Source organism: Protomyctophum bolini (genome assembly GCF_963924005.1).
Source record: "Protomyctophum bolini genome assembly, chromosome: 15".
NCBI lineage: Eukaryota > Metazoa > Chordata > Actinopteri > Myctophiformes > Myctophidae > Protomyctophum > Protomyctophum bolini.
In genome coordinates, this window is record NC_137876.1 from 15,785,846 (window position 1) to 15,807,340 (window position 21,495).

Below are 21,495 nucleotides of genomic sequence, written 5' to 3' on the forward strand. Positions count from 1 at the left end.
TATTGTGGGTGGAGACGGAGTCGTTCTATTTACCCGGATGGATTCCCATTCTGACAGCTCTTATAAAACCTCAGTGTCGGTTCCCACGACGCCAGCTGATGGTTTCATTTGTGCCTCAAAGAGGCGCTTTCTTTTCTGTTTCTTTTGTTCTTCATAAATAAAATGTCATAACCAGTCTGAGGTGTATTACTGCATGACTTTAGCAGTGTCAGTATTTATAGCATCTTGACCTCGTATAATTTCTGGCGAGCCGTGCCAAGGACCATGCGTGATGTTTACCGCTGACAAGGCCCTTGGTTTCACAGTTCATTGGATGTTTCATTTCCCCCAACTTCTTGACGGATGCCACCTCATTAGAGTTCCCCCGCTCACTCAGCACAATACTTTCCGGGCCCCCTTTATCTTGATAGTTGTAATGTAGGTGTTGGCGCCCTCTAGGGCTTATAGCTTAATTGTGGCGGTGTATTATATTCGGTGCTTTTGAAGGCCAATTGGTAAGGCCACAAGGACGCGTGTGTCAGCACCTCCATATAACCTAGGAAGCAAACAAATTTATGACCATGCACTTTTCAGGGGTTTTTGTCAGGCATTTACAGCCCCCAAACCAACCGTTCTCTGGCCACCTACGCTTGTGCATCGTCCCATCAGACTGCAGATGGCACACCCCAAATGCATCTGTGGCGGATGGGCCGGTGTGTTGTCGTACCGGTCTCTTTTCGTTTTAACCAAGAGAGAAGGACGCACAGCGCCAGGCTGCACCATACCCCTCCTATTAGAGCGTGTCAGCCCAGAGATCAGGCCTCAAACATGGGCAAAACAACCCAAACATAGTCGGTGCTCACAAAGTGACACAGAAAAGCCTTGGTCTTTACTTGGGCCTGTCACTTCAGGTGAGCGTCAGTCAGTGTGTGGAATGGAAAGGTGGAGCCCCCCCCCCCCCTCGGCAAGTCCCTGTGAGCTAAAGGTCACGCGGCAAGACATGTTTGGAGTGCTGGGGTTTGAACACCGTGACCGCGTCTCTGACCTCCACCCTTTTCCATCCACAAACAACTCTTGAGCCTGAAGCAAACATTAGCGGACCTAGGCCGGCGTTTTTTTGGCGCCCGCCGCCGCCGTGCGACGGAGAATAAATGTGGCTTTTTTTGTCTTCTAAACGGGAACTGAAGTGGCAAGCCATAATCGCCCAGAGTTATTCACACTTTTAATATTTTTTTACTTAGTCAGCTCTTTCCAGTGCACAATATTTATTGCCCAGAGTTAAAAGGCATCTTAATGAGTCAAGAGCAATTTATCTGCTCAATTATGTGCAAGTTTAATCCCCATTAGAGGTCATTAGGGGTTTTTATTGTTGGATCCGACAGATGTAGTAGATCTTACTTTGACATGTCTTGCTGAGTGAACGTTTATCTTTCCTTAAATTATTTTTTTGGTTTTCACAGAAAATGTTACTGTAATTGTAGCCTGCTGCACATCAGAGTCAAAACATATTTTTATTTACTTACACCGAAGTCTTATCCTAGCTGACTGGACACTGGATACTGGTCCATCTACCAGCATGGCCAACACATGTTTGTTGTTTATTTTGTCAAAAATCAATCACTGCCAAGGACTTGGATGTCCTACACTGCAAAGGACGTCTTTAACGCCTTTTTAACATGGGGGATTATTATTATTATTTTTAATCCAAAAATAAATAAATATATACTGTGTGTGTGTGTGTATATATATATATATATATATATATATATATATATATATATATATATATATCATGTATATGTATGTATATATGTTGGCGGTCTGAGCCTTTTGGCGCCCCCTGGTGGCGGAGAATGAGTTGGGGACCTTTTGTCTTCCTCTGCTGGACATTGCTGCTGTTCTTGTCATGTAAATTCGGCACAACAAACTACCTCAATCACTGGAAATTGCTTTTCAGCTTCGCCCTGCCAAGTCGTGCAATCCTCCCTTCCCTTCCCCGTCCTCCCATTCTCTCCATTATCGTCTTTTGTTCTGCATCTTGTACTGCTCCTATCACGTTAGCGTAGCTTTAATCAATCTTTTGCTTGTTTTTACACATTTTCTACACCCCTCCCCCGCCGATGTGCTTATGTATATGTCCTCATTGTGGTGCTTTATTTTTTTAATGGCTACTTCCACATGCAAATCAACGCTCCTATTTGAGCTGCGTTCAGAAATATCTACAATGTTGTTTACAGACTGTTTGGATGAGCTCAATTTCCTCGTGTTAGGCTGCATTATTCTGATTATACTTTTTCGGTTCACCGAATAATCTAACAAAATCTGACAATTGATTCATGGTATTCCTTATTTTATACTTTAAGAATGGTGAAGCCAATCTACATCTGCTATTTGCCTATTTTCACTATTTACAATAAAAAAAACATGCGCAAATAGCAAATAGCTGATTCATGTACTCGCACTCTACTCTATTCTACTGTACTCGCACTCTACTCTACTGTACTCGCACTCTACTCTACTGTACTCGCACTCTACTCTACTCGCACTCTACTCTACTCTACTATACTCTACTCACTGTACTCGCACTCTAATCTACTCTACTCGCACTCTACTCTACTATACTCTACTCACTGTACTCGCACTCTACTCTACTGTACTCGCACTCTACTCGCACTCTACTCTACTCTACTATACTCTACTCTACTGTACTCGCACTCTACTCGCACTCTACTCTACTCTACTATACTCTACTATACTCTACTCACTGTACTCGCACTCTACTCGCACTCTACTCTACTCTACTATACTCTACTCACTGTACTCGCACTCTAATCTACTCTACTCGCACTCTACTCTACTCTACTATACTCTACTCACTGTACTCGCACTCTAATCTACTCTACTCGCACTCTACTCTACTCTACTATACTCTACTCTACTGTACTCGCACTCTACTCTACTCTACTCGCACTCTACTCTACTCTACTATACTCTACTCACTGTACTCGCACTCTAATCTACTCTACTCGCACTCTACTCTACTCTACTATACTCTACTCACTGTACTCGCACTCTACTCGCACTCTACTCTACTCTACTATACTCTACTCACTGTACTCGCACTCTAATCTACTCTACTCGCACTCTACTCTACTCTACTATACTCTACTCACTGTACTCGCACTCTAATCTACTCTACTCGCACTCTACTCTACTCTACTATACTCTACTCTACTGTACTCGCACTCTACTCTACTCTACTCGCACTCTACTCTACTCTACTATACTCTACTCACTGTACTCGCACTCTAATCTACTCTACTCGCACTCTACTCTACTCTACTATACTCTACTCACTGTACTCGCACTCTAATCTACTCTACTCGCACTCGATATTTTCTTTGTCATGGACACTTGTACAAAACATTATTAATTCTACTCGAGTTGGAAGCATTAAGACACATTTTAACCCTCAATGGCATCCTTTCTGAAAAACAACGTCACTGTAAAAAGATTCACGCGTTTAGATATTCTATTTACAATGAGATGCGGACGGAAGCTGGTGCCACTTGGACCCGGACGTAACGTAGCACTACAAAATGACGTCTGACTTAAATACTGAATTGGCTTGATTCCATTGGGGTCCTTCATACTTAATTGATCGAAAAAGGCTCTATTGATATTTTTGTTCAGCCTTCTTTTTCAGTTATTGAGGGCCCCTCCTATATACAGGTTTTAATGTGTGTTTTTAGTTCCAGTTGACAATGAAAGGAAAATGTACGTCATATTGTCCCTCATATTACATCATATTGTCTCTTTATTGTTTATGGCATTTAATGTTTGTGTTGGTACGTTTATGTTATATATATCTATCTATATCTCTATATCTGCTACTAACTATGCAGTAGGCTATCTCCCGGTCTGAACTACAAACTTTGAAATGATCCCATCAAGATGAGGGGCATTGATCTCTGCATACAAAGTAGTCAACGTGTCTCTTTTCTTCCCCCTCTTTGTCTGCTGGTGGAAAAGGTTCTCCTCCACCTGTCACAAAAACAACAGACAAACAAAAAAGGCCGCCTGGTGCTGAGCAGGGTGCAGCGGGAGAGGCTCCAGAGATAAAAACGGGGACTGCGGTCGGTCACAGCCGATTGGGCTGTGAAGCACTGCGAGAATGAGTCAGCAGTTCCCTTTTTTTTCCCTCTTTTTTTTTTAGTGCAGTCATTGTTGGGTTTAAAGTAGCCAAGTTGATTACTGCCATTTGCTGGTGTGTCACGCTCCATAGTGGCTCAGGAGGTAGAGCAGGTCGTCCAATGATCCCTGGGTCGGCGGTTCGAATCCCGGCTCCTCCTGTCCACATGTCGAAGTGTCCTTGGGCAAGACACTGAACCCTACATTGCCTCCAATGAGTTGGTCGGTGTGAGCTCGCCACCATTGGTGTGTGAATGTGGGAAGTGAGGACGCTTCACCTCCCAGTGTATGAATGAATGAACCATTGTAAAGCGCTTTGAGCACTTGGAAAAGCGCTATACAAATCCAATTCAATATTACCAGTTGTTTTCCTGCGTTCCTTAATACTTGAACCGACATCGATTTGTCCACCCCATGTGCAGTAAAAACAGAATCCTTTAAAAAAAAAGGAGAAAAAAAAGAGACTTCTCAAATGGAATTCATGACTAGTGTATGTCAACCGTGACATATTTCTCAAGACAAAGACACCGGTCAAACGTTTGTGACACGACATAAAAAACATTCACAGGTGAAGCGTTTATAGAAGCAAACGTTCTGTGCTTTGTGTGTGTTGTCTTTGCTTCCTCTCTAGACCGTGTACGACGGTGGCCATGATGGACATTCAGAATCTGTCCTGCAATAGTCACTTTTCAGTAGGATGATGTACTGTAGTAGACTGGAGTAAGCATATGCTCGGCCAGGACTCAAAATTAACTTTCTTCCCCAATGTACCACAACTGTCCCAAATTCTACTTTTAACCATACCAGACATTGCTCCAAATTTATCCCACGATTTAGCAACCCAGCGCGTGGAAGGAACATGGTTTTCCAACCAGTTCCTTTCCCCTCCATCAGGCTACAATTGGCATTCTCTACTTTTATTCATTGGCCGAGTTACTGTCTCTCTCTTTCTTTTTGATCAATAAAGACGTGACTGCAAAGTGCAGTTTAAATGCAAACTTGTTTCTGATTGGCGATGGAAATTTGTACACACACACACACACACACACACACACACACACAGCTTCATGGTTACCATTTAACTACATCATTCTTACCACTGCACACGCTAATGCCTAATAATCCGTCTGTCACACTCGCATTGCTCGCCTTCGTCTGATGCTACTTTGTCGCCTCTTATGTATTCCAGATTCTGAAGCCGTGTGTAAGGTGACGGTCAGTGTCATTATTGGCGCTATACATTAATCATTGATCATCCTTCTGTCATTGTGAGAATGTGTGTGCATAATGATGACTGACATATCACTGCATTGGTTTACATGTGATGAATTAATGGTATGTGAGCCATAAATGTTCACAGTGGTGCGTAATGGTCACTCATAATGACAGTGGTGGAGCGGGCACAAGTATAGAGGTACAAACGGATGTACTTTATTTTAAGCATAATCGGGTGAATGTGCAGCTTTTTAAATCTGACAATGTATACAGGTATATATGTTTCTGTCTTTGCGGGTAAACAAAAACATTTTTTTCAAATGATCTAACAATTAAAGTGGTATATTGTTGCTGCCTGTCGGGCAGAAACCTCTTATCTCCATATTTAGCTTTTTTGTAAATTAATACTTACTTGATCATACAGCGTTACTCAGAAGTAGAAGATCTACAAGCGACGCTTTTCGAGCTTGCCGATCTGCTACTTTTGCTATTTTCGAATTTGAATCCTGAATAGTAACATTTTTGTGGTGGTGAGGTTTCCACCCGACAGAGACGACAATATATTTCTTGATGCATAAACACAATCTTTTCATTTGTATTACTGTCCCAGAATGGCCCCAGATGCCATACCTCCATATCTTTGTGTACATCCATAATTCCGAGTGCTACGCACGGCACAAAACCATGTGTTTTAGAAGTGACAAGGGAGTTGAATCAATAGAATCTGAAAATGCAAGAATTATACAAAAAAAGTTATACAACTATTGCACATAGTAAGCACTCTTCATCTTGCAGCTCTGAGTGTCAAAGCCAAATATTGTTGTGCAGCACAACTCACATGAAACCAATAATCAATTCATGAAACGATTGATTAGTTCAAATGGAGTTGACGGAATCAGCAAACTTTGACTGCCTCTCCTGTTCATCTCCATGCACACTTAAAGACATTAGCGAATTGCAAAGATTTAGTGGAGTTTTCTTTTTTAGGCCTTTTTTTACCCCCCTCATAATCAAAGCCCTAATTAGTTTGTGGCTGAATCTTCCTTTGGTTTAAAGCACTTTCGGACCGATTTAATCAGTTATCCTTTTTGAGTTGGCCACTTAATGAACTTGTGGCCTGTGAAGGTTTGTGAATGTTAAAAGCTTAATGAGGTCCTGCCTGAGAATGGGTTCTTAACGTTACCGGAGATTAGCTGTTCACAGACGGACGGACGGACAAAACATACTCTCTCCCCATGACTTCGGCATGGTGGAGACAAACATACTCTCTCCCCATGCGCCTGGTGGAGACAAACATAGTCTCTCCCCATGCCTTCGGCCTGGTGGAGACAAACATACTCTCTCCCCATGCCTTCGGCCTGGTGGAGACAAAAATACTCTCTCCCCATGTCTTCGGCCTGGTGGAGACAAAAATACTCTCTCCCCATGCCTTCGGCCTGGTGGAGACAAACATACTCTCTCCCCATGCCTTCGGCCTGGTGGAGACAAAAATACTCTCTCCCCATGCCTTCGGCCTGGTGGAGACAAACTTACTCTCCCCATGCCTTCGGCCTGGTGGAGACAAAAATACTTTCTCCCCATGCCTTCGGCCTGGTGGAGACAAACATACTCTCTCCCCATGCCTTCGGCCTGGTGGAGACAAACATACTCTCTCCCCATGCCCCATGCCCCCATGCCCCCATGCCCCAATCTTCCTTTGGTTTAAAGCACTTTCGGACCGATTTAATCAGTTATCCTTTTTGAGTTGGCCACTTAATGAACTTGTGGCCTGTGAAGGTTTGTGAATGTTAAAAGCTTAATGAGGTCCTGCCTGAGAATGGGTTCTTAACGTTACCGGAGATTAGCTGTTCACAGACGGACGGACGGACAAAACATACTCTCTCCCCATGACTTCGGCATGGTGGAGACAAACATACTCTCTCCCCATGCGCCTGGTGGAGACAAACATAGTCTCTCCCCATGCCTTCGGCCTGGTGGAGACAAACATACTCTCTCCCCATGCCTTCGGCCTGGTGGAGACAAAAATACTCTCTCCCCATGTCTTCGGCCTGGTGGAGACAAAAATACTCTCTCCCCATGCCTTCGGCCTGGTGGAGACAAACATACTCTCTCCCCATGCCTTCGGCCTGGTGGAGACAAAAATACTCTCTCCCCATGCCTTCGGCCTGGTGGAGACAAACTTACTCTCCCCATGCCTTCGGCCTGGTGGAGACAAAAATACTTTCTCCCCATGCCTTCGGCCTGGTGGAGACAAACATACTCTCTCCCCATGCCTTCGGCCTGGTGGAGACAAACATACTCTCTCCCCATGCCTTCGGCCTGGTGGAGACAAACATACTCTCTCCCCATGCCTTCGGCCTGGTGGAGACAAACATACTCTCTCCCCATGCCTTTGGCCTGGTGGAGACAAACATACTCTCTCCCCATGCTTTCGGCCTGGTAGAGACAAACATACTCTCTCCCCATGCGCCTGGTGGAGACAAACATACTCTCTCCCCATGCCTTCGGCCTGGAGACAAACATACTCTCTCCCCATGCGCCTGGTGGAGACAAAAAGGACGCAGTGGGTACATTAGCATTCTGAATGAGAAGGGAGAATGGGGAGAGGGATAATTCGTGCAGAGATTCATTATTATTACTAGGCAATGAAATGATTTTCAGGTTAAAGCACGTACGGAACAGAAGGATGGCGGGTTCAGTATTTTAGAAGAGAGGCACACAGTTTGTGCCGTGTGATTCTTCTTTTTCTCTTTTCTTAGGATGAATTTGTCATGCTGTAGTACATTAGTACACATCTAGGCTTTCAGCAGAACCCAAATGCCCCTGTTGTCTGCTCCCCTTTATTAATGTATGGTGTAATATACTTACACTCAAATGTTATTAATTAATTTCCATATGCACAGCTCTACAATTTGTTTTATCTTCATCACCTGTTCTGTAGCACCTTCCATTGCTCATTTTATATATTTTTTAATTATTCTAAATAACTTTGTGTTTGGTGTGTTCACTTCGTCCTGGCGGGGCATCCATCTTTACTGCTAAGCGCTCACTTCTTCCCTCTTCTTGGGTTGCAGGTGTTCTCTCTCGGTCTCTCTCCTCATCCTCTTCCTCACTGGACTCCCGCCATGGCGCAGCGCCTCGGCCCCGCCCGGCGCCCAGGCAGCGGCCCACGGCCAGGCAGCGGAGGGAGCGCGCATCGCCCAACCCCAGGAACACGCCGCCGCCCGCCCACCACCGCACCTCGCCTGGTGCCACGCCGCTTTCTAAAACGGGTGCGGTTTCACTCCTACGGCCACAGATATGGTGTAGAGCGGGGGGGGGGGGGATTAGGGGTCAAGTACAGACTCCTGGCGGACTCCGGTTAAAAAAGTATGTAGGGTTTAAGTGGTTATGGAATTTTGACATTTGCTTGAAAATACTGTAATGGCAGAAATCTAATTCATAGTAAAATTATGATTTTTATTTTGCCTTTGTTAACGTTGCACAGATTCAATTAAATTTAAAGCTGCAATCTGGATGTTATTTTAAATGTGGTTTTTTTTGTGGCTTTCGCCTTTATTTTTTTATGGAGGGTCAGACAGTAGGCTGACAAGAAATGGGGGGAAGACATGCAGTAAAGTTCGTCGGGATCGGGAGTCGAACCCGCGGCACACTGCAAGACTGGATTGCCAGCCAAGGTGCCTGGACCGCTGACCCATGGCCCACACCTGGATATGTTATTTTAACCAAAGCATGTGCTATGTTAGCCAGATATGTTAACTAACCACATCAGCAGTGTTTGGAGATGGTCTCCCTACTCTCCCATTGTGAATTATATGAAGAAGAAAAAAAGGTTATTGTATTACATTATTAGGAAACCAACATTTCGTTCGACCTGACCAAAGGTTGTTTTCTTCAGAAAATCTCAAATCCTGAGTAGGACGTGGAATTGTGGCGTCAAAGTTGTTCTTTGCCGCAGGCCCTCGGAGCCGGACGCCATCAGCAGGCCCCCGGAGCCGGACCCCTTCAGCTGGCCCCCGGAGCCGGACCCCTTCAGCTGGCCCCCGGAGCCGGACCCCTTCAGCTGGCCCCCGGAGCCGGACCCCGTCAGCAGGCAGCTCGGTGTGCGAGAGCCCCGAGGTGCGGCTGGGGGAGCGTGTGCTGGTGGTGGGTCAGAGAACCGGCATGGTCCAGTTCTACGGCAAAACCAACTTCGCTCCAGGTTAGAAATCTCCCCTGCACTCATTACACCAGAACCGTGCTATTAATGTCACATACCATATGCTATTAATAACTTGTATACCATAATATCTATGCTATTAATACAATAAAGACCTGAATATGTAAAAGAATGTAATGAACAGAATGTTAAAGACCATAATATCTATACTATTAATAACTTATTTAGAAGCCATAATACCATAATAATATTAGTGTCTATGCTACAGTATGGGTTTGCCAAAAGTGTCAAATAATGTTTTAGGAGCTGTTTCTCAACAACCAAAAGTGTCAAATAATGGTTAGAAGCTGTTTTTCAACAGCCAAAAGTGTCAAATAATGTTTTAGGAGCTGTTTCTCAACAACCAAAAGTGTCAAATAATGTTTTAGGAGCTGTTTCTCAACAACCAAAGTGTCAAATAATGGTTAGAAGCTGTTTTTCAACAACCAAAAGTTTCAAATAATGTTTTAGGAGCTGTTTCTCAACAACCAAAAGTGTAAAATAATGTTTTAGGAGCTGTTTCTCAACAACCAAAGTGTCAAATAATGGTTAGAAGCTGTTTTTCAACAACCAAAAGTGTCAAATAATGTTTTAGGAGCTGTTTCTCAACAACCAAAAGTGTAAAATAATGTTTTATGAGCTGTTTCTCAACAACCAAAGTGTCAAATAATGGTTAGAAGCAGTTTTTCAACAACCAAAAGTGTCAATGTTTTAGGAGCTGTTTCTCAATAACCAAAAGTGTAAAATAATGTTTTAGGAGCTGTTTCTCAACAACCAAAGTGTCAAATAATGGTTAGAAGCTGTTTTTCAACAACCAAAAGTGTCAAATAATGTTTTAGGAGCTGTTTCTCAACAACCAAAAGTGTAAAATAATGTTTTAGGAGCTGTTTCTCAACAACCAGAGTGTCAAATAATGGTTAGAAGCTGTTTTTCAACAACCAAAAGTGTCAAATAATGTTTTAGGAGCTGTTTCTCAACAACCAAAAGTGTAAAATAATGTTTTAGGAGCTGTTTCTCAACAACCAAAGTGTAAAATAATGGTTAGAAGCTGTTTTTCAACAACCAAAAGTGTCAAATAATGTTTTAGGAGCTGTTTCTCAACAACCAAAAGTGTAAAATAATGTTTTATGAGCGGTTTCTCAACAACCAAAGTGTCAAATAATGGTTAGAAGCTGTTTTTCAACAACCAAAAGTGTAAAATAATGTTTTAGGAGCTGTTTCTCAATAACCAAAAGTGTAAAATAATGTTTTAGGAGCTGTTTCTCAACAACCAAAGTGTCAAATAATGGTTAGAAGCTGTTTTTCAACAACCAAAAGTGTCAAATAATGTTTTAGGAGCTGTTTCTCAACAACCAAAAGTGTAAAATAATGTTTTAGGAGCTGTTTCTCAACAACCAAAGTGTCAAATAATGGTTAGAAGCTGTTTTTCAACAACCAAAAGTGTCAAATAATGTTTTATGAGCTGTTTCTCAACAACCAAAAGTGTAAAATAATGTTTTATGAGCTGTTTCTCAACAACCAAAGTGTCAAATAATGGTTAGAAGCTGTTTTTCAACAACCAAAAGTGTCAAATAATGTTTTAGGAGCTGTTTCTCAACAACCAAAAGTGTAAAATAATGTTTTAGGAGCGGTTTCTCAACAACCAAAGTGTCAAATAATGGTTAGAAGCTGTTTTTCATTAACCAAAAGTGTCAAATAATGTTTTAGGAGCTGTTTCTCAACAACCAAAAGTGTAAAATAATGTTTTATGAGCTGTTTCTCAACAACCAAAGTGTCAAATAATGGTTAGAAGCTGTTTTTCAACAACCAAAAGTGTCAAATAATGTTTTAGGAGCTGTTTCTCAATAACCAAAAGTGTAAAATAATGTTTTAGGAGCTGTTTCTCAACAACCAAAGTGTCAAATAATGGTTAGAAGCTGTTTTTCAACAACCAAAAGTGTCAAATAATGTTTTAGGAGCTGTTTCTCAACAACCAAAAGTGTAAAATAATGTTTTATGAGCTGTTTCTCAACAACCAAAGTGTCAAATAATGGTTAGAAGCTGTTCTTCAACAACCAAAAGTGTCAAATAATGTTTTATGAGCTGTTTCTCAACAACCAAAAGTGTAAAATAATGTTTTAGGAGCTGTTTCTCAACAACCAAAGTGTCAAATAATGGTTAGAAGCTGTTTTTCAACAACCAAAAGTGTCAAATAATGTTTTAGGAGCTGTTTCTCAATAACCAAAAGTGTAAAATAATGTTTTAGGAGCTGTTTCTCAACAACCAAAGTGTCAAATAATGGTTAGAAGCTGTTTTTCAACAACCAAAAGTGTCAAATAATGTTTTAGGAGCTGTTTCTCAACAACCAAAAGTGTAAAATAATGTTTTAGGAGCTGTTTCTCAACAACCAAAGTGTCAAATAATGGTTAGAAGCTGTTTTTCAACAACCAAAAGTGTCAAATAATGTTTTAGGAGCTGTTTCTCAACAACCAAAAGTGTAAAATAATGTTTTATGAGCTGTTTCTCAACAACCAAAGTGTCAAATAATGGTTAGAAGCTGTTTTTCAACAACCAAAAGTGTCAAATAATGTTTTATGAGCTGTTTCTCAACAACCAAAAGTGTAAAATAATGTTTTAGGAGCTGTTTCTCAACAACCAAAGTGTCAAATAATGGTTAGAAGCTGTTTTTCAACAACCAAAAGTGTCAAATAATGTTTTAGGAGCTGTTTCTCAATAACCAAAAGTGTAAAATAATGTTTTAGGAGCTGTTTCTCAACAACCAAAGTGTCAAATAATGGTTAGAAGCTGTTTTTCAACAACCAAAAGTGTCAAATAATGGTTAGAAGCTGTTTTTCAACAACCAAAAGTGTCAAATAATGTTTTAGGAGCTGTTTCTCAATAACCAAAAGTGTAAAATAATGTTTTAGGAGCTGTTTCTCAACAACCAAAGTGTCAAATAATGGTTAGAAGCTGTTTTTCAACAACCAAAAGTGTCAAATAATGTTTTAGGAGCTGTTTCTCAACAACCAAAAGTGTAAAATAATGTTTTAGGAGCTGTTTCTCAACAACCAAAGTGTCAAATAATGGTTAGAAGCTGTTTTTCAACAACCAAAAGTGTCAAATAATGTTTTAGGAGCTGTTTCTCAATAACCAAAAGTGTAAAATAATGTTTTAGGAGCTGTTTCTCAACAACCAAAGTGTCAAATAATGGTTAGAAGCTGTTTTTCAACAACCAAAAGTGTCAGATAATGTTTTAGGAGCTGTTTCTCAACAACCAAAAGTGTAAAATAATGTTTTAGGAGCTGTTTCTCAACAACCAAATTGTCAAATAATGGTTAGAAGCTGTTTTTCAACAACCAAAAGTGTCAAATAATGTTTTAGGAGCTGTTTCTCAACAACCAAAGTGTCAAATAATGGTTAGAAGCTGTTTTTCAACAACCAAAAGTGTCAAATAATGTTTTAGGAGCTGTTTCTCAATAACCAAAAGTGTAAAATAATGTTTTAGGAGCTGTTTCTCAACAACCAAAGTGTAAAATAATGGTTAGAAGCTGTTTTTCAACAACCAAAAGTGTCAAATAATGTTTTAGGAGCTGTTTCTCAATAACCAAAAGTGTAAAATAATGTTTTAGGAGCTGTTTCTCAACAACCAAAGTGTCAAATAATGGTTAGAAGCTGTTTTTCAACAACCAAAAGTGTCAAATAATGTTTTAGGAGCTGTTTCTCAATAACCAAAAGTGTAAAATAATGTTTTAGGAGCTGTTTCTCAACAACCAAAGTGTCAAATAATGGTTAGAAGCTGTTTTTCAACAACCAAAAGTGTCAAATAATGTTTTAGGAGCTGTTTCTCAACAACCAAAAGTGTAAAATAATGTTTTAGGAGCTGTTTCTCAACAACCAAAGTGTCAAATAATGGTTAGAAGCTGTTTTTCAACAACCAAAAGTGTCAAATAATGTTTTATGAGCTGTTTCTCAACAACCAAAAGTGTAAAATAATGTTTTATGAGCTGTTTCTCAACAACCAAAGTGTCAAATAATGGTTAGAAGCTGTTTTTCAACAACCAAAAGTGTCAAATAATGTTTTAGGAGCTGTTTCTCAACAACCAAAAGTGTAAAATAATGTTTTAGGAGCGGTTTCTCAACAACCAAAGTGTCAAATAATGGTTAGAAGCTGTTTTTCATTAACCAAAAGTGTCAAATAATGTTTTAGGAGCTGTTTCTCAACAACCAAAAGTGTAAAATAATGTTTTATGAGCTGTTTCTCAACAACCAAAGTGTCAAATAATGGTTAGAAGCTGTTTTTCAACAACCAAAAGTGTCAAATAATGTTTTAGGAGCTGTTTCTCAATAACCAAAAGTGTAAAATAATGTTTTAGGAGCTGTTTCTCAACAACCAAAGTGTCAAATAATGGTTAGAAGCTGTTTTTCAACAACCAAAAGTGTCAAATAATGTTTTAGGAGCTGTTTCTCAACAACCAAAAGTGTAAAATAATGTTTTATGAGCTGTTTCTCAACAACCAAAGTGTCAAATAATGGTTAGAAGCTGTTCTTCAACAACCAAAAGTGTCAAATAATGTTTTATGAGCTGTTTCTCAACAACCAAAAGTGTAAAATAATGTTTTAGGAGCTGTTTCTCAACAACCAAAGTGTCAAATAATGGTTAGAAGCTGTTTTTCAACAACCAAAAGTGTCAAATAATGTTTTAGGAGCTGTTTCTCAATAACCAAAAGTGTAAAATAATGTTTTAGGAGCTGTTTCTCAACAACCAAAGTGTCAAATAATGGTTAGAAGCTGTTTTTCAACAACCAAAAGTGTCAAATAATGTTTTAGGAGCTGTTTCTCAACAACCAAAAGTGTAAAATAATGTTTTAGGAGCTGTTTCTCAACAACCAAAGTGTCAAATAATGGTTAGAAGCTGTTTTTCAACAACCAAAAGTGTCAAATAATGTTTTAGGAGCTGTTTCTCAACAACCAAAAGTGTAAAATAATGTTTTATGAGCTGTTTCTCAACAACCAAAGTGTCAAATAATGGTTAGAAGCTGTTTTTCAACAACCAAAAGTGTCAAATAATGTTTTATGAGCTGTTTCTCAACAACCAAAAGTGTAAAATAATGTTTTAGGAGCTGTTTCTCAACAACCAAAGTGTCAAATAATGGTTAGAAGCTGTTTTTCAACAACCAAAAGTGTCAAATAATGTTTTAGGAGCTGTTTCTCAATAACCAAAAGTGTAAAATAATGTTTTAGGAGCTGTTTCTCAACAACCAAAGTGTCAAATAATGGTTAGAAGCTGTTTTTCAACAACCAAAAGTGTCAAATAATGGTTAGAAGCTGTTTTTCAACAACCAAAAGTGTCAAATAATGTTTTAGGAGCTGTTTCTCAATAACCAAAAGTGTAAAATAATGTTTTAGGAGCTGTTTCTCAACAACCAAAGTGTCAAATAATGGTTAGAAGCTGTTTTTCAACAACCAAAAGTGTAAAATAATGTTTTAGGAGCTGTTTCTCAACAACCAAAAGTGTAAAATAATGTTTTAGGAGCTGTTTCTCAACAACCAAAGTGTCAAATAATGGTTAGAAGCTGTTTTTCAACAACCAAAAGTGTCAAATAATGTTTTAGGAGCTGTTTCTCAATAACCAAAAGTGTAAAATAATGTTTTAGGAGCTGTTTCTCAACAACCAAAGTGTCAAATAATGGTTAGAAGCTGTTTTTCAACAACCAAAAGTGTCAGATAATGTTTTAGGAGCTGTTTCTCAACAACCAAAAGTGTAAAATAATGTTTTAGGAGCTGTTTCTCAACAACCAAATTGTCAAATAATGGTTAGAAGCTGTTTTTCAACAACCAAAAGTGTCAAATAATGTTTTAGGAGCTGTTTCTCAACAACCAAAGTGTCAAATAATGGTTAGAAGCTGTTTTTCAACAACCAAAAGTGTCAAATAATGTTTTAGGAGCTGTTTCTCAATAACCAAAAGTGTAAAATAATGTTTTAGGAGCTGTTTCTCAACAACCAAAGTGTCAAATAATGGTTAGAAGCTGTTTTTCAACAACCAAAAGTGTCAAATAATGTTTTAGGAGCTGTTTCTCAATAACCAAAAGTGTAAAATAATGTTTTAGGAGCTGTTTCTCAACAACCAAAGTGTCAAATAATGGTTAGAAGCTGTTTTTCAACAACCAAAAGTGTCAAATAATGTTTTAGGAGCTGTTTCTCAATAACCAAAAGTGTAAAATAATGTTTTAGGAGCTGTTTCTCAACAACCAAAGTGTCAAATAATGGTTAGAAGCTGTTTTTCAACAACCAAAAGTGTCAAATAATGTTTTAGGAGCTGTTTCTCAATAACCAAAAGTGTAAAATAATTTGCCAAAATAATTTGCCTCCCAAAATAATTTGCCAAAATAATTTGCCTCCCAAAATAATTTGCCAAAATAATTTGTCTCCCAAAATAATTTGCCTCCCAAAATAATTTGCCAAAATAATTTGCCTCCCAAAATAATTTGCCAAAATAATTTGCCTCCCAAAATAATTTGCCTCCCAAAATAATTTGCCTCCCAAAAAATTTGCCAAAATAATTTGCCTCCCAAAATAATTTGCCAAAATAATTTGCCTCCCAAAATAATTTGCCAAAATAATTTGCCTCCCAAAATAATTTGCCTCCCAAAATAATTTGCCAAAATAATTTGCCTCCCAAAATAATTTGCCTCCCAAAATAATTTGCCTCACAAAATAATTTGCCAAAATAGTTTGCCTCCCAAAATAATTTGCCTCCCAACATAATTTGCCAAAATAATTTGCCAAAATAATTTGCCTCCCAAAATAATTTGCCTCCCAAAATAATTTGCCTCCCAAAATAATTTGCCAAAATAATTTGCCTCCCAAAATAATTTGCCTCCCAAAATAATTTGCCTCCCAAAATAATTTGCCTCCCAAAATAATTTGCCTGCCAAAATAATTTGCCTCCCAAAATAATTTGCCTCCCAAAAGAATTTGCCAAAAGAATTTGCCTCCCAAAATAATTTTCCTCCCAAAATAATTTGCCAAAATAATTTGCCTCCCAAAATAATTTGCCAAAAGAATTTGCCTCCCAAAATAATTTGCCAAAAGAATTTGCCTCCCAAAATAATTTTCCTCCCAAAATAATTTGCCTCCCAAAATAATTTTCCTCCCAAAATAATTTGCCAAAATAATTTTCCTCCCAAAATAATTTGCCAAAATAATTTGCCTCCCAAAATAATTTGCCAAAATAATTTGCCTCCCAAAATAATTTGCCTCCCAAAATAATTTGCCTCCCAAAATAATTTGCCAAAATAATTTGCCTCCCAAAATAATTTGCCTCCCAAAATAACCAGAACCAAAGTGTCAAATAATGGTTAGAAGCTGTTTTTCAACAACCAAAAGTGTCAAATAATGTTTTAGGAGCTGTTTCTCAATAACCAAAAGTGTAAAATAATGTTTTAGGAGCTGTTTCTCAACAACCAAAGTGTCAAATAATGGTTAGAAGCTGTTTTTCAACAACCAAAAGTGTCAAATAATGTTTTAGGAGCTGTTTCTCAATAACCAAAGTGTCAAATAATGGTTAGAAGCTGTTTTTCAACAACCAAAAGTGTAAAATAATGTTTTAGGAGCTGTTTCTCAACAACCAAAGTGTCAAATAATGGTTAGAAGCTGTTTTTCAACAACCAAAAGTGTCAAATAATGTTTTAGGATCTGTTTCTCAACAACCAAAAGTGTAAAATAATGTTCTAGGAGCTGTTTCTCAACAAACAAAGTGTCAAATAATGGTTAGAAGCTGTTTTTCAACAACCAAAAGTGTCAAATAATGTTTTAGGAGCTGTTTCTCAATAACCAAAAGTGTAAAATAATGTTTTAGGAGCTGTTTCTCAACATCCAAAGTGTCAAATAATGGTTAGAAGCTGTTTTTCAACAACCAAAAGTGTCAAATAATGTTTTAGGAGCTGTTTCTCAATAACCAAAAGTGTAAAATAATGTTTTAGGAGCTGTTTCTCAACAACCAAAGTGTCAAATAATGGTTAGAAGCTGTTTTTCAACAACCAAAAGTGTCAAATAATGTTTTAGGAGCTGTTTCTCAATAACCAAAAGTGTAAAATAATGTTTTAGGAGCTGTTTCTCAACAACCAAAGTGTCAAATAATGGTTAGAAGCTGTTTTTCAACAACCAAAAGTGTCAAATAATGTTTTAGGAGCTGTTTCTCAACAACCAAAAGTGTAAAATAATGTTTTAGGAGCTGTTTCTCAACAACCAAAGTGTCAAATAATTGTTAGAAGCTGTTTTTCAACAACCAAAAGTGTCAAATAATGTTTTAGGAGCTGTTTCTCAACAACCAAAAGTGTAAAATAATGTTTTAGGAGCTGTTTCTCAACAACCAAAGTGTCAAATAATGGTTAGAAGCTGTTTTTCAACAACCAAAAGTGTCAAATAATGTTTTAGGAGCTGTTTCTCAATAACCAAAAGTGTCAAATAATGTTTTAGGAGCTGTTTCTCAACAACCAAAGTGTCAAATAATGGTTAGAAGCTGTTTTTCAACAACCAAAAGTGTCAAATACTGTTTTAGGAGCTGTTTCTCAATAACCAAAAGTGTAAAATAATGTTTTAGGAGCTGTTTCTCAACAACCAAAGTGTCAAATAATGGTTAGAAGCTGTTTTTCAACAACCAAAAGTGTCAAATAATGTTTTAGGAGCTGTTTCTCAACAACCAAAAGTGTAAAATAATGTTTTAGGAGCTGTTTCTCAACAACCAAGGTGTCAAATAATGGTTAGAAGCTGTTTTTAAACAACCAAAAGTGTCAAATAATGTTTTAGGAGCTGTTTCTCAACAACCAAAAGTGTAAAATAATGTTTTAGGAGCTGTTTCTCAACAACCAAAGTGTCAAATAATGGTTAGAAGCTGTTTTTCAACAACCAAAAGTGTCAAATAATGTTTTAGGAGCTGTTTCTCAATAACCAAAAGTGTAAAATAATGTTTTAGGAGCTGTTTCTCAACAACCAAAAGTGTAAAATAATGTTTTAGGAGCTGTTCCTCAACAACCAAAGTGTCTAATAATGGTTAGAAGCTGTTTTTCAACAACCAAAAGTGTCAAATAATGTTTTAGGAGCTGTTTCTCAATAACCAAAAGTGTAAAATAATGTTTTAGGAGCTGTTTCTCAACAACCAAAGTGTCAAATAATGGTTAGAAGCTGTTTCTCAATAACCAAAAGTGTATAAAAATGTTTGCCAAAATAATTTGCCTCCCAAAATAATTTGCCAAAATAATTTGCCTCCCAAAATAATTTGCCAAAATAATTTGCCAAAATAATTTGCCTCCCAAAATAATTTGCCAAAATAATTTGTCTCCCAAAATAATTTGCCTCCCAAAATAATTTGCCTCCCAAAATAATTTGCCTCCCAAAAAATTTGCCAAAATAATTTGCCTCCCAAAATAATTTGCCAAAATAATTTGCCTCCCAAAATAATTTGCCAAAATAATTTGCCTCCCAAAATAATTTGCCTCCCAAAATAATTTGCCTCACAAAATAATTTGCCTCACAAAATAATTTGCCATAATAATTTGCCTCCCAAAATAATTTGCCTCCCAAAATAATTTGCCTCCCAAAATAATTTGCCTCCCAAAATAATTTGCCAAAATAATTTGCCTCCCAAAATAATTTGCCAAAATAATTTGCCTCCCAAAATAATTTGCCAAAATAATTTGCCTCCCAAAATAATTTGCCTCACAAAATAAGAAGCTGTTTCTCAATAACCAAAAGTGTATAAAAATGTTTGCCAAAATAATTTGCCTCCCAAAATAATTTGCCAAAATAATTTGCCTCCCAAAATAATTTGCCAAAATAATTTGCCAAAATAATTTGCCAAAATAATTTGCCTCCCAAAATAATTTGCCAAAATAATTTGTCTCCCAAAATAATTTGCCTCCCAAAATAATTTGCCTCCCAAAATAATTTGCCTCCCAAAAAATTTGCCAAAATAATTTGCCTCCCAAAATAATTTGCCTCCCAAAATAATTTGCCTCCCAAAATAATTTGCCTCCCAAAATAATTTGCCTCCCAAAATAATTTGCCTCCCAAAATAATTTGCCTCACAAAATAATTTGCCTCCCAAAATAATTTGCCATAATAATTTGCCTCCCAAAATAATTTGCCTCCCAAAATAATTTGCCTCCCAAAATAATTTGCCAAAATAATTTGCCTCCCAAAATAATTTGCCAAAATAATTTGCCTCCCAAAATAATTTGCCAAAATAATTTGCCTCCCAAAATAATTTGCCTCCCAAAATAATTTGCCTCACAAAATAATTTGCCTCACAAAATAATTTGCCTCCCAAAATAATTTGCCTCCCAAAATAATTTGCCTCCCAAAATAATTTGCCTCCCAAAATAATTTGTAAAAATAATTTGCCTCCCAAAATAATTTGCCAAAATAATTTGCCTCCCAAAATAATTTGCCAAAATAATTTGCCTCCCAAAATAATTTGCCTCCCAAAATAATTTGCCAAAATAATTTGCCTCCCAAAATAATTTGCCAAAATAATTTGCCTCCCAAAATAATTTGCCTCCCAAAATAATTTACCTCCCAAAATAATTTGCCTCCCAAAATAATTTGCCAAAATAATTTGCCTCCCAAAATAATTTGCCAAAATAATTTGCCTCCCAAAATAATTTGCCTCCCAAAATAATTTGCCTCCCAAAATAATTTGCCTCCCAAAATAATTTGCCTGCCAAAATAATTTGCCTCCCAAAATAAATTTCCAAAATAATTTGCCTCCCAAAATAATTTGCCTCCCAAAATAATTTGCCTCCCAAAATAATTTGCCTCCCAAAATAATTTGCCAAAATAATTTGCCTCCCAAAATAATTTGCCTCCCAAAATAATTTGCCTCCCAAAATAACCAGAACCAAAGTGTCAAATAATGGTTAGAAGCTGTTTTTTAACAACCAAAAGTGTCAAATAATGTTTTAGGAGCCGTTTCTCAATAACCAAAAGTGTAAAATAATGTTTTAGGAGCTGTTTCTCAACAACCAAAGTGTCAAATAATGGTTAGAAGCCGTTTTTCAACAACCAAAAGTGTCAAATAATGTTTTAGGAGCTGTTTCTCATAATTTGCCAAAATAATTTGCCTCCCAAAATAATTTGCCAAAATAATTTGCCTCCCAAAATAATTTGCCAAAATAATTTGCCTCCCAAAATAATTTGCCAAAATAATTTGCCTCCCAAAATAATTTGCCTGCCAAAATAATTTGCCTCCCAAAATAATTTGCCTCCCAAAATAATTTGCCAAAATAATTTGCCTCCCAAAATAATTTGCCTCCCAAAATAATTTGCCTCCCAAAATAACCAGAACCAAAGTGTCAAATAATGGTTAGAAGCTGTTTTTTAACAACCAAAAGTGTCAAATAATGTTTTAGGAGCCGTTTCTCAATAACCAAAAGTGTAAAATAATGTTTTAGGAGCTGTTTCTCAACAACCAAAGTGTCAAATAATGGTTAGAAGCCGTTTTTCAACAACCAAAAGTGTCAAATAATGTTTTAGGAGCTGTTTCTCAATAACCAAAAGTGTAAAATAATGTTTTAGGAGCTGTTTCTCAACAACCAAAGTGTCAAATAATGGTTAGAAGCTGTTTTTCAACAACCAAAAGTGTCAAATAATGGTTAGAAGCTGTTTTTTAACAACCAAAAGTGTCAAATAATGTTTTAGTAGCTGTTTCTGAACAACCAAAAGTGTAAAATAATGTTTTAGGAGCTGTTTCTCAACAACCAAAGTGTCAAATAATGGTTAGAAGCTGTTTTTCAACAACCAAAAGTGTCAAATAATGTTTTAGGAGCCGTTTCTCAATAACCAAAAGTGTAAAATAATGTTTTAGGAGCTGTTTCTCAACAACCAAAGTGTCCAATAATGGTTGGAAGCTGTTTTTCAACAACCAAAAGTGTCA

The 21,495-nt window shown here is 37.6% G+C and overlaps 1 protein-coding gene across 4 annotated transcripts in view; it reads left to right on the plus strand.

Annotated features, from left to right (window-relative positions):
* The window catches only part of LOC308329687 (CAP-Gly domain-containing linker protein 4), a 164,250-nt gene that overhangs the window by 26,248 nt on the left and 116,507 nt on the right, over positions 1-21,495 (plus strand). For 3 of the 4 annotated variants that reach the window (XM_080784181.1, XM_080784178.1, XM_080784179.1), the window contains exons 10-11: positions 8,460-8,657; positions 9,344-9,586. In XM_080784181.1, coding sequence (XP_080640307.1) covers positions 8,460-8,657; positions 9,344-9,586 — 441 coding nt within the window. The remainder of the gene's footprint in view (positions 1-8,459; positions 8,658-9,343; positions 9,587-21,495) is intronic. The other variant, XM_080784180.1, reaches the window with a different exon arrangement.